We start from the raw sequence: 13,400 nt of genomic DNA, 5'->3' as shown, positions 1-13,400 counted from the left end.
ACATTTTCTCTTTCGTTCATTGACTGACACAGCTCCTTAGTTCTTGACCTTAGGGTTATCACGCCACCTTTAGGAGCGGACTAGGCAGAAAATGTAAAAACAGCAAGACTGCACAGCACTGCCCAGGGGGCGGTCCTTCTGGCTAATAACCCCTTAGCATGCTTCCTGCAGCTCAGTTTTTTTTTTTTTCTGACTAGTGTAGAAGGACCTAGCTCGCTGAGAATTTTTTCCTTAATTTTTTTTCTGCAGTTTTGATCCTGTGATCTACAATCAACAGCTGGGCTGGGTGACAGGCTGGATAATATAGATCCTTGTAGTCTCCCCAGCTTGGCCATCGAACATGAGCAGACCCTAGCTATGGGCTGGGTTGGCTGTGACATGCCCCTTTTTGCTCCTGGGGCAGCCGGTGAGCTATATGCTCCAGGGGCACACATATGACCGGGCTACTGCTGTCTGTGTGCCGTGGCCAACAGCCACCCCGTACTGCTCGGGTGATGGGTCTGTGGTGGAATGTGTCCAGCAATCCGAGAGGAGGGGTTAAGTATTTCTCTCCCTGCCTCAGCAGGATGGAGCATCCCGGCATTCCCTAGGATATCGACCTAGGGGGTCTCTCACTCTCCCTTTCCTCTCTCTCACTCCCCCTTTCCTCTCGTTGCCTCATGCCCTCCTCCCCCCTGCTGGGGCCGCTGTGTGACTGGGCATGAGGTGCAGTGTATGCACCTGGCTGGGGGGGGGTGCTCCATGCTTTGGCTGGGGGCTGCGCTGCCTGTTTTTTTTATTTAAATTTTTTTTTATTCTGCCCATTTTTTCTTTACTATGAGGTGCTTGGGCTATTTTACTTGAGAAGCTGCTGCCATTTTGCTGAGGCTGCCACCATTTTCCTGTAGTCTTATGTGCTTTCAGCGTCTTTTTTTCCATTTTCTTGGTGATTATTTATTTTGTTTTTTTTCTAGGACTTTTTTCTTATAGCCGCAGCACGTTTTCGCCTCTAGTGCTGGATCTGTGTACCTCCAGAACAGTGCGATTTTTCACTCTGGGCACTTTGACTGACACGGGCAGAGCGGTCAGCGACAGCACAGCACTCGGTCAGGGTGGTGAGCCCTGCAGAGGGGCCCCTCAGTCTGTGAGCTAGGAGGGTGGATGTAGCTCTCACCATGCAGAGTCTACAGGAGTTTGGTTGGGTGCTGAACCTAAAGAAGTCGGTGTTGGTGCCGACTCAACGCCTGGAGTACCTGGGCTTACTGTTGGACTCCTCAGAAGCGAGAGTTTCTCCCTTCAGACAAGCTGCAGACTCTTCAAGCTGCGGTGCAGTTATTGGTGAACTGCAGGTGGTCGTCGCTGTGCCTCTGCATGCAAGTTCTGGGCCTCATGGTAGCCACTTTCGAAGCAGTACCGTATGCTCAATTTCACACTCAAGTCCTGCAAAAGGAGATATTTTGTCAAAATGGAACAAATCTCAATTATACCTGGATTGTCTAATTCAGGTGAGCCAGTTAGTCAAGGATTCCCTTCTCTGGTGGCTGAGGTCTCCAGCCCTTTGGTCTTTTTCCAATGTCCCTTGGCGACTCACTCATTGGTGGGTACTTTTGTGCTAGGGGTTTGACAACCACTACCTCCATGGTATCTGAATCTGGTGCTATCGGCATGCCAGAAACCGCCGTTTGAAAACAGGGAGATTCCCTTAACTCTTTCTCAGAAAATAGTCTTTCTAGGGGCTATTACATCTGCCAGGAGGGTTTCTGAGTTGGTGGCCTTGTCATGCAAGTCTCCCTACCTGGTCATCCACAAGGATAAGGCGGTGTTATGTCCGCAGCCCTCTTTCCTTCCAAAGGTGGTTTTGGCATTCCATCTAAATGAGTGCATTGTTACCATCCCTATGTCCTAAGCCGACACACCCAAAAGAGGTTGCCTTACATTCCTTTGACGTTGTCCAGGCTCTACGGGTGTCTGCTACGGCCCCTTTCCGAAAGTCACTCTCTGTGGCTGGTCTGAAAAAAGGTCTAGCGGTCTCGTCGTCCACCATTTCTGTGGATCAGACAGATCATGGTTCAGGCCTGTGCCTTTAAAGGGGTGGGTGCCCCCTTTTCCTGTCACAGCTCATTCCACCCAGGCAATTGGAATCTCCTGGGCTTTCCAACATCAAGCGTCTGTCTCCGAGGTGTGTAAGGCGGTGACTTGGTCGTCCGTTCACAATTTCAATAAATTCTACAAGGTTGACGTAAGCGTATCTTCGGATGCTTGCTTTGGCCACAAGGTTTTGCAGGTGGCTGTGTAAGGTTGCAATTTACACTTTAAGTTACAAGTTTGTAAACGCATCTTTTTGATGCATAAGTTGGCCGCTGGTTTTGATGACGGCTGTTTCAGATGGCAACTCCTCTGAAGTGTTCCTTTTTGTTGTGGGTGAAGCTATATTTTTTGCTGTTTCCACCCCCCCTTTTTTTTTTTTTTTTTTTTTTTTTTTTTTAACACTGCTTGGGGGACGTCCCTATCACTGAACGAAACAGAAAATGGGATTATTGTACTCGCCGAAAAATCCCTTTCTCTGAAATTCATTGGACACAACACCCACCCCATTTATGTTTGTACTGCTTTTTGATGAACTGAGCTGCAGGAAGCAGGGTGAGGGGTAATAGCCAGAGGGACCGCCTCTGTGCAGTCTTGCTGTTTTTTACATGTTCTACCTAGTCCTCTCCTGAAGGTGGTGTGATAACCCTAAGGTCAAGAATTAAGGAGCTGTCGGTTAATGAACTTCAGAGAAAATAAAATTTAATTAAATTTAAATTAAATAAGTACACACAATAGGATATGCTTTTATTTCAAATTTCATGTCTGAGGTTTACAACCACAAGGGTCCATGTACACTAGCTTAAAAATTGCTGCTTCTACAGGAGTTTTGTTTGCGTGTGTGTGTGTGTGGTGGCCTTAAAAATTGAACAAATACACTACTGTATATTCATGTTCTTCCATACAGACTGACAGATCTGACAGCTTCAAATCTCCCACCTGTGAGTAGGTATCCCTTCACATAATATGTATTCAAGATGTGTATTCACATAATATGTATTAAAAAAAAAAAAAAAAACTGTTAGGAGGGTATGTTGTAATAAGTCCTCCCCCCCCCCTTTTTTATTTTATTTAAAATTTTATCTTTTTTATTTTATTTCCCTCACAGGATTCGAGAATGTGGTGGCTTTGTTGCTTGGAATAGCTTGGGACAACCCCATGTAAATGGCAGACTTGCAATGACTAGAAGCATTGGAGATTTGGATCTCAAGTCAACGGGAGTAATAGCAGAGCCTGAAACTAAAAGAGTGAAGGTGAGAAATTTGGCACATTACCCAGTATTTCTCCACTTGTAGCAGTTTTAAGCGCAACTTAAATTGATGGTGCTACATAAGTACCAAAAATGTCATTACTCCTGTAAACTCTCGCTTCTTAGAATGTGCCCTGAGCATATGATGCAAAGCAACTCGACATTAAAAAGAATGGTGCAGTAATTTATAGCTGTCAAATTCCAGGTTGAATTGGCTCCAAAGTGACTGCATGTTGGTGTTTGCCCTTCCCTGCAGGCGCTAATCACTGCCTTTTTGACCATGCCACTTTAGATTAAGTAATAAACATATTGTCAGAGCAGTTTACTGTAGAAGTAGTTTTCTTAACCACTTTCAGACCGGACCATTTTGATAGTTTAAGACCAGACCACTTTTTGCGATTCGGCACTGCGTCGCTTTAACTGACAATTGCGCGGTCGTGCAACGTGGCTCCCAAACAAAACTGACGTCCTTTTTTTCCCACAAATAGAGCATTCTTTTGGTGGTATTTGATCACCCCTGCGGTTTTAATATTTTTGCGCTATAAACAAAAATAGAGCGACAGTTTTGAAAAAAAGCTTTTTTATTTATTTTTTTTACTTTTTGTTATAATATCCCTCCAAAAATATATTAAAAAAAAAAGTTTTTTTTTTTCCCTCGGTTTAGGCCAATATGTATTCTACATATTTTTGGTAAAAAAAAATCGCAATAAGCGATTTGGTTTGCGCAAAAGTTCTAGCGTTTACAAAATAGGGGATAGTTTTATGGCATTTTTATTAATTGTGTTTATTTATTTTTTTTTTTTTTATGTGACTGCGACATTATGGCGGACACATCTGAGAGATTTTTTTTACACATTTTTGGGACCATTGTCATTTATACAGCAATCAGTGCTATACAAATGCACGGATTCCTGTGTAAATGACACTGGCAGTGAAGGGGTTAACCAGGGGGTGGCAGTGTAGGGGTTAAGTGTTCCTAGGGGCGTGTTACTAACTGTGGGGGGCTGGGCTTTGTGTTGGTGAACACTGATCTCTGCTCCAATCACATGGAGCAGAGATCAGCGTCACTTGTTGCTAGGCAGAACGCAGAGATGCTGTTTACAACGGCATCTCCCTGTTCAGCCTCCCCGTGAGATGATCGCGGGTATCCAGACTCACGGGTGTCCCGACCGGCGCGTGATGGCAGGTCGGCATATAGAAATGGATGTACCTGTACGCCAATATGCCTGCCCATGCCATTCTGCCGACGTACTTATCTGCTGATGTATAGAGGTTTGTCAGGTTTTTTTTTTAATAATTTTTCTTGCATAGCACTGGTTTATGTTTACATCGAAGGTCAGGATAGGCTTAGTTTTGTGTGTGTTTTTTCTGTCTCTAAACTCTTCCTTGGGACCAGTGAAAAGCATAAACGGCCAAGGCCCCCTGCATTCTCTGTAATAAGCTCTATACTAAGGATAAAAATTACAGTAAGAATATAACTATTTTTCTGTATCCCTGGTGGCAGCATACCTGTGATGAATAACTAGCTGATAAGTTGGGGGATCAATTATTTTATTAGACTGGAACAGAAGCATTAATAGTTTGTCTACTAAAGTCCACAGTTGGATTCCTGGGTTAACCCTGTAATGCCTCAGAAAAGTATGCTGTGATGACAACGAGGCTGCCTTACAGCTGGTTTCCATGGAAACGCTTGAGCGAGCCACCTGGGAAGCTGCAACTGCTCTAGAGTGCAGTCACCTCCCCACTGAAGGAAGATCCAGGCTCCTTGCTCTGTGGATGAGTTTATCGAGCTGGCAGTGGCATTTTTCACTGGGTGTTTTTTATTTTTTATTTTTTTTTCTCCCCCTGCTTGGGCTGACACTTCACTCTATATGGTGCAGTGGCAGACGGGTACTTGCAGTCCTGCCGATTATCAAGTTCCTGTAAAGTGCCAGTCTAATCCTCTTCAAAATTGGAGAATGCCCAGGCATCTAGCATAAGAAAAGACGTTGCTACTCTGGGTATGAAATGTTTGCAGGGCCAAAAGTCACCCTATGTGAGAATGAGATCTTCACCTAAAGCTTCTAGGGCTTGGTGTTCTGAGACGGTTCCTCCCAAGTCACTGTAGCAAGAAATTGTGCCTCGTGTTTTGTTCTGTTAGTGCAAAAGGCTGGACTAAAAGTCAGAAGTGGTGACATGCCACTAGAGACTCTCTTCCTGGGTAGTCACGTTCTCAGCACTGCTCTAAGAAACCAAATGACTAAAAGTTCTTCCGACCTTACTAATTTTTGTAACGGCTGAAATTGCTGCTACCTGAACTATCAAAGAACTTGAGAGTAGTGTGTGGGTGTGGTATGGGGTTTTTTTTTTTTTTCCTGGATTCATACTTGGCTCAGTGGCTATAGCATCAGTTCCCCAGCGCCTCTGCACTGAGAACCGAGCAATCGAACATCGCTGATGGCTCGGTTCTCTGTTCCCTGAGCGGAATGCTGCAGACTGTCGGCTCTCCGTTCTCCCACGCTTACTGATGCGCTGAGCTGTTGAGGGTTGGGGAGCGGCCATCTCAGGCTCAGCAGCTGGCTGAAAGGGTGAGACAGGCATCAGTCCAGGCACCTGGCATATCCAGGCTTTATTATTGCGATGATGCAGTGCCTGGACTTATTTCTGTGAGGTCAGCAGAGAGCGGCCTTCAGCCCATTCTCTGCTGAAAATGGGTCACAGAAGTTTAAAATGAATTGCACTCCTGTGACCCATAGGAGAAGCCCAGCCAAATGAGCTTAGGCTGGGCTTCTCCTTTTTTAAACTAAGGCCTAGATCCAGTCCAGGCTGAAGGAAATCCAGGACCCCTAATACTAGCGGAAGTAATGCCAGTCCTTTTTTTTTTTTTTTTTTTTTTTTTTTTTTTTTTCTACTGGTAGGTGACAAATTTATCCCAGATATTTTCCTAAATGTTAGAAGGCTTACTTGTCGATCTTGCATGAGGAGCAGCCCAGGTCCTCCAATCCCCCCCCCCCCCCCCCCTTCAAAAGCTATGCTTGGGGTAAGTCTGAGCAGATGCAGGTGAAGGAACCCTCCTTTTGACAGCAGAAGCACAAACTTGGAAAGAGGAACTGGTTTCTGGAACCTGAGATACATTGTCAGGGGGAACTAGGGCCTGCGAGGCCAATAAGGTAAAATGGCAATGACTGAGGTATCATCTTTCAGAAGCTTCTAAAGGAATGAGAGGAAGAGCCTAATGCCGCGTACACACGGTCAAACTGTATGACGTACTTAGTCTGGCGGAAAAGTACGCCAGACTGTCCGTCGGAATTTCCGAACGGGCTACTTGCCCACACACTGCACTTTTTGAGCAGACTAATACGGCGTACTAAGTCCGCCGTACTATCCGCCCTACTTTTGAAATGAACGGACTCGCCCACACACGCGGAGGAAAGTCCGCTCATTTCGAGCGTGTCTCCAGGTAGGCGGGGCCCGCGAAGGAGACGTCGCTGGCCCCGCCGCCTGGTATGGACTTAAAGGGGAACCCCTAACGCTGAAAAAAATCAGCGTGGGGGTCCCCCCCAAGTCCACAACAGACCCTTGTCCGAGCACGCTACCCGGCCGGCCAGGAAAGGGGGGAGAGCGAGCGCCCCCCCTCCTGAGCCGTACCAGGCCGCGTGCCCTCAACATGGGGGGTGCCTTGGGGAGGGGGGGGGCGCGCGGCCCCCCCACCCCAAAGCACCTTGTCCCCATGTTGATGAGGACAAGGGCCTCTTCCCGACAACCCTGGCTGTTGGTTGTCGGGGTCTGCGGACGGGGGGGCTTATCGGAATAAGGGGGCCCCCGGATACCGGCCCCCCACCCTATGTGAATGAGTATGGGGTACAATGTACCCATTCACCTGTAAAATAAAAGTACAAAAAAAAACACAACAAACTAGATAAAATACTTTATTGCACAGCTCCGGGGGTCTTCCGTCTTCGGGGGTCTTCTCGCCGGCGGCGAGGAAGAAAGCCGGACTCCTCAGCTAGCAAAAGAGCTACAAGAAGATAGCGGAGGAGTCCGGCGAGAAGACCCCCGAAGACGGAAGACCCCCGGAGCTGTGCAATAAAGTATTTTATCTCGTGTGTTGTGTTTTTTTTTTTTTTTCTACTTTTATTTTACAGGTGAATGGGTAGGGGTACATTGTACCCAATACTCATTCACATAGGGTGGGGGGCCGGTATCCGGGGGCCCCCTTATTAAAGGGGTCTCCCGGATTCCGATAAGCCCCCCGCCCGCAGACCCCGACAACCAACGGCCAGGGTTGTCGGGAAGAGGCCCTTGTCCTCATCAACATGGGGACAAGGTGCTTTGGGGTGGGGGGGCCACGCGGCCCCCCTTCCCCAAGGCACCCCCCATTTTGAGGGCCTGTTACGGCTCAGGAGGGGGGGGGGGGGCGCTCGCTCGCCCCCCCTTTCCTGGCCGGCCGGGTAGCGTGCTCGGACAAGGGTCTGCTGTGGACTTTGGGGGGACCCCCACGCCGATTTTTTTCGGTGTTGGGGTTCCCCTTTAAGTCCATACCAGGCGGCGGGGCCAGCGACGTCTCCTTCGCGGGCCCCACCTACCTGGATACCCGCTCGAAATGAGCGGACTTTTCTCTGGGCGGGAAAAGTCCGCTCATTTCAAAAGTATGGCGGACTTGCATACACACGGCCGGATTGTCCTCCGAAATGCGAGTACGACGGACAGAATTTCGAAAAAAACGAAATTCTTAGTACGCCGGACTGCACGCTGAAAGTCCGCTGAAGCCCACACACGAGCGGACTGTCCGCTGAAATGTGTTTCGGCGGACTAAGTAGGCCATACAGTCCGCCCGTGTGTACGCGGCATAAGCCTGACTACAGTTCCAAGGAAATAGCAGAACATCTTGTTGTGCGGGAAACTGGAAAATTTAGACCGGCTGTATGTTCATCTTGCCCAGGAGGTATACTGCTCTCGGGTCTGCTAGGTGGCATTCCACCCATGACATTGAGCTCCACCTCTTGCAGAAGTGTTCTGCTGCACATGCCTCCTTGGTGTTGGATTTAAGCGAGTGCTGCTTTATTGTACATTCAATGAGACCACCTGGATTTTTGTACAGCAGGGATGTTTGCGCTGAAACTAATGCTGCCTTAATCTCTAGGATGTTTGAGACCAAGCCCCAGGCTGAAAACTTCCACCTGCCCTGGACCCCGTCCTCTCTGCAGCCTTTCTCGTTGGCATCTGATGTATTTAAGATCCTGATTGATCACAAACTGACCTGGTCTGAACGGACATAGGTTCCAATAGACCTATGGCATCATTGGTATATGGGCTGACATTGTGCCCCACAGACTGGTATTGGTATGCTGACAGGAGAGAAGTGGTTACTCCCAGAATTCCCTCCTTGATCTTGCTTTTCTGGGGTGGAAGAGACGCTGAGGCATTGGTAGTGTTGAAGAGTATTCCCAGGTCAATTATCTACTGAGCAGGAAAAAGTTGACTTTTCTCGAAGTTGATGATCCACTTAAATCTCTGGAGAGTGCTATCAGAATTGGTGACTTAGAAGATGCTCTCGGTCCCTGGCCATAAGCAAAGTATCATCCAGCTAATGATGGAGATCCTTCTCCCTGAGGGGGCTAGAATTGCAATGAGGACCTTTGTCAAAATCATTGATGTGTAAAGGCTTTTGAATTGCAAGTGTAGCTGTCCTACTGGAAACCTCAGATATTTTTGAGAAGACCAGAGGTAGGACTCCTGGAGGTCCAGCAAAGGCATCCAGCTGCCTGGCTACACCGCTTGAATTGTATGGAGGGGGGTCTATTTTCTTTTTCTTGAAAGTGTGTGTGTAATCTCCATCTAAAATCTGTGCTTCTCCACCACTTGAGACTTTGCAAGAAAAGTAGTGGGCTCCACCAGCATAGCACACTCTCTAGTCTTACTGATATGGCTCCGGTTTTACCAGCAGGTCAAAACATGCTGTTTACCGTTTAAGGGAACAGGGGATGTAGAACTGATGTATCTGCTTCAATATCTCCTATATTGCCATACCAGCTTCCAAACCCATGGTCAGAATATGTAAGGGCAAAGAACACACAATCTAGTGCTCTGTATCAACTGTATTTAATAAAAGTCATTGCGCTTGCATACATGGCACTTCAGCAGTGCTAGCTATCATCGTGTTAAAACGCACATCAGTATGCTGACATTCAAAGAGGCGGCCACGGATAAAGTCCCGTTCCAGGCTCCAACCCCATATGTGTTACATCTAAGGGTGTGGCCTTCGTCTGTAGAGGATAACTGCATTTAGGCATAGGCATCTATTCACTGGTGCATGAAGGGGGGGGGGGGGGGGGGGTGACTGTGGGGAGCCTTGACTGTCCCTCTTCACTGGTCCTGAGGGAGTGCTTTAGAGGTGGCGCTCTATCAAAGGTGTGCTGCCATGTGGGCGCCAGGAAAAAAAACTTGCATTGTGGACCTTTTTAAAACATTTTGTGGGTTGTTACTGTGTGCATGTGAAGTGTTGCCACACAGACTGCAGCTGGCACTGTGTGTATTGAAGGTTTTTATCTGATCATGCATGTACTGAACTTTTTGCTGATTTACATAAATCTTTCATAATCCTTATAACATCTAAGTGTTATGGGGAATTTACTATTGTATTCAAATCCTTTTAGGGAAGATGCTGACCTCTACTGGTAGATTTAGTAAAGAACTGCCTTATTACTGCAGGAATAAGATTTGCAGTCTGCTGTAATATAACCTAGTACATACACAAGGTGATTCACATCTAACCAATTTCAGTTTAAAACTATAATTTGCAAAATGAAATCTAAAAAACCTTTTGAGAGGTGTGTATGTATAGTTTTATATTTATTAAAATTGAGGCTTGCTCATTTAATTTGTTACATTTTTGTTTTAGGTCTTTGGACTTTCTATTAGTACGCCACATGTGTACATTTCATTTGCACAATGTACTACTAAAATGTGTAAATATAAAGCATTTCTTATAATGGCCTTTTTAACAGTGTGTTTTTTCCATTTCTAGCTTCATCATGCTGATGATGGCTTTTTAGTATTAACTACAGATGGCATTAACTTCATTGTTAACAGCCAAGAGATCTGTGACATTATCAATCAGTGCCATGATCCTGCCGAAGCAGCACAAGTCCTTACTGAACAGGTAAGTGTTGCATAGCCTTATGGGATATAATACTACATGCAGCGTAGCAACTTCTGTGCAAGCCTCTGTCTCCTCCACTGCTTTGCTGCTGCTCAAATTGATTACCATAAATATAAAACCCTGTAAAGAGTAACTAAAAATACTGAATCTGGCCAGTTTTTCTAACCTGTGTGTGGTGGGTTTTTTTTTTTTTTTTTTTTTTTATCAAGTGCCATAGAACTGCTGGCACAGTTTGACCTGAATGGCACCGCTGGAACTTAAAATGTCACTATTAAAATTTCTGTTGGCATGATATAGCTTGGGGTGCTGAAATGGTTGGATAACTAGAAATTACCCTCCTTTGCCATAAACTAACAGCAAAATTCCCACACAAACCCCCTTTTAGAAAAGCGCATCTTTCCATTTATACCTCCCTACTAATTGGGAGTTTGTTAGAATTGTTAATCCAGCCTGGAGATTGATGATAATGTCACTTCCTGTGCAGGTATGTAGCACTTATACTGTTGGACAGTGAGGAACACTGTAGCCACTCAAATTGTTTTAGCACATTTACATGGTTTCCACCATGTAAGTGACGTATAACATGCACTTTTTTTCCCCCTAAAATCAGGGGGAAAGTGGGGGTGCGTGTTATACACCGATCCCCCACAATTTTTAACCCTTTCTGCCGCTCTCTGCGGCTTCAGGGGTATTTCCGGCACACTTGGCCGTTCCCGGCGCCTTTCGGGAAGCTGAAAGCCGCGAAGAACGGCCGACTGTGGCCAAAAATAGCCGAATGCGGCCGAGAACTACTGAGCGCCGCCGAGATACAGTACATCCGCTCTCTGTATCTCGGTGGCACCATTTTTAAATGACAAAGCCACAGAAAAGACTGCAAATGACTGACGAGGCTAAATGCAAGGCTGCAAGAAACTTATGAGGCTAAATGCAAGGCTGCAATGGAAGGCTGTAAATGACACTGACAATGCTGTATTGATGGGCATTTAAATGTAAGTTGTGTGTGTGTGTGTGTTTTTTTTATTTATTTTTTTTCTTAAACTTCCCTCCTAAATTTTTTTTTCTTTTTAAATTCCCCCTTAAACTTGGGGTGCATGTTATACGCCAATAAATATGGTATTTACCCAAACTCGACTGAAAGCAAGGGTATCTAAACAAAATATCAAACGTTTTGTGGTTACGATTCAATTAAATACATTTGTAGGGGGAATTTGTCCTTCCCTGCCCAGTGGGTTAAACTGACCATAGTAAGTAGATGAGGGCAGAGATTTAGGTTACTCTGATCTGTAACGGATTCCATCTATAGCAGTGGTTCTCAACTAGAGGTGATTCAGTTCGCATTGTGCACTATACAAGCATTTCATTCATTCATTCATTCAACTCCTGTCCTCCGGACCCACTAACGGGTCAGGTTTGCAAGATAACCAGAATACATCACAGGGGATATAATTTGCCACTCAGTGATTGCAGTATTCTACTCTGCATTTGCCCAAGGTAATACTTAAAATCTGGCCTGTTAGTGGGTCCGGAGGAGTTGAGAACCACTGATCTATAGTGATAGCCATACTGGCAGATATGGGGGGGGGGGGCGGCGTCTGGTGTATGGTTGTCCCTGGAAAAATCCAATGCTGTCACTAGTTCTGGTGAGAGATTGCCCCCTTCCTGCTTTGGCTATGGGACACAGATGGCAAAAAACTGACATAGGGTTAGAACATTCCCTTACTCAATGTAAAATGTGTTTTTTTTTTTTTTTTTTTTTTTCATACATCATGGGACAGTCGGACTAATATTCATTACCTACTGGGTTATACTCCATCACCAGGTGAATGGACACTGGTAGACCAAAGGTCTTCAGACAGGAAGTGATCCCCTATATAACCCCTGCCACGTGGATGACATGGTTTGTTTGAGCTCTCTGAACTCCAAGTTTCTAATCCCATAAGTGGTTCTTAAATGAATCAAGGGATTGACCGATCAGGTCCATTTGACACAGGCTTATATGTTTAGATAAATGGTACCTGAGCCTTGCAAAGAAGACTAAAGCTTCTGCAAGGTTTTGCCTGTAGTGTGGCTTCCGGGCACTGGACCCTGCGAAGTGGAATCCTGGACACCTCAGCGCTAAGGCATTCCTGCAGGGTGCTGTACATGTCCAAGGGAGTGGACCCTGAACATGAAGAGGGTACCTAGTCCTTGAAGGTCCTCAATTGACAGGAACCCGCCTTGATGGGTGAAATTTGAGCTTTTGGTTTCTAAGCTGCCCTGCGCTTGGACAGGAAAGTGAAACCCCTTTACTTGGAGGTTTCTCAGTGATTGTAACAATCGGTCAGGCTAGCTAGAGGCTGGACACCTGTGTGCGCAGTGACGAGACGGGAGTTTTGGGCTAGCTGTGGATGTTTGCAATGTGTACTTCTTCTTTCTTTTTTTTTTTTTTTTTTTTTTTTTTTCTTGTCTGGCTGTTATTTACCTGTATAATGGCGCACGACGGTGCACCATTTCGCCTTGGTTCACCAGGGCTCATGGGCATCTGCAAGAGTGCCGCTATGCTTAGCAGTTTGGTGGGCATGGACAGTAGCCTTTTATCTGGGTGCACGAATATTCACATCATGCGCAAATACAATTATGCATGCACAGAATGGTCCAGTGCACACCCAGCTTACTTAAGCAGTGTAGGCCAAGCATGCTGTGCTTCCTAAGGCATCTGCGGGACACAACAGGCTCTGAACAGACACTTGCAGCGGTTCATTACTTTCTTACCCAAGTCATGTGAGTCACCATGTGTTTTGGCAGGCTAAAGGTGCTTAGCAGGATTGTTACATAGGGGGTTGGAGAGCCCTAGTAAAGGGTCTCCCTTCTGAGGTGTTTTAATACTACACCCAAGTACTTTTTGTGGCTAGTAAATGTCTTAGAGCACAGGATTGCTGGTATGATTGCCTCTATCTCACATGGTAG

At 46.1% G+C, this 13,400-nt stretch overlaps 1 protein-coding gene across 3 annotated transcripts in view; it reads left to right on the top strand.

Annotated features, from left to right (window-relative positions):
• The window catches only part of PPM1K (protein phosphatase, Mg2+/Mn2+ dependent 1K), a 60,282-nt gene that overhangs the window by 31,568 nt on the left and 15,314 nt on the right, over window positions 1–13,400 (top strand). For all 3 annotated transcript variants that reach the window (XM_077476487.1, XM_077476488.1, XM_077476486.1), the window contains exons 5-6: window positions 3,173–3,317; window positions 10,320–10,454. In XM_077476487.1, coding sequence (XP_077332613.1) covers window positions 3,173–3,317; window positions 10,320–10,454 — 280 coding nt within the window. The remainder of the gene's footprint in view (window positions 1–3,172; window positions 3,318–10,319; window positions 10,455–13,400) is intronic.

The sequence above is a fragment of the Lithobates pipiens genome, unplaced genomic scaffold (assembly GCF_037356315.1).
Source record: "Lithobates pipiens isolate NorthernLeopardFrog02 unplaced genomic scaffold, aLitPip1_a1.2 Scaffold_13, whole genome shotgun sequence".
Taxonomy (NCBI): domain Eukaryota; kingdom Metazoa; phylum Chordata; class Amphibia; order Anura; family Ranidae; genus Lithobates; species Lithobates pipiens.
Note: the sequence above shows the minus strand (reverse complement) of the source record. Positions and strands in the feature narration are given on the sequence as shown.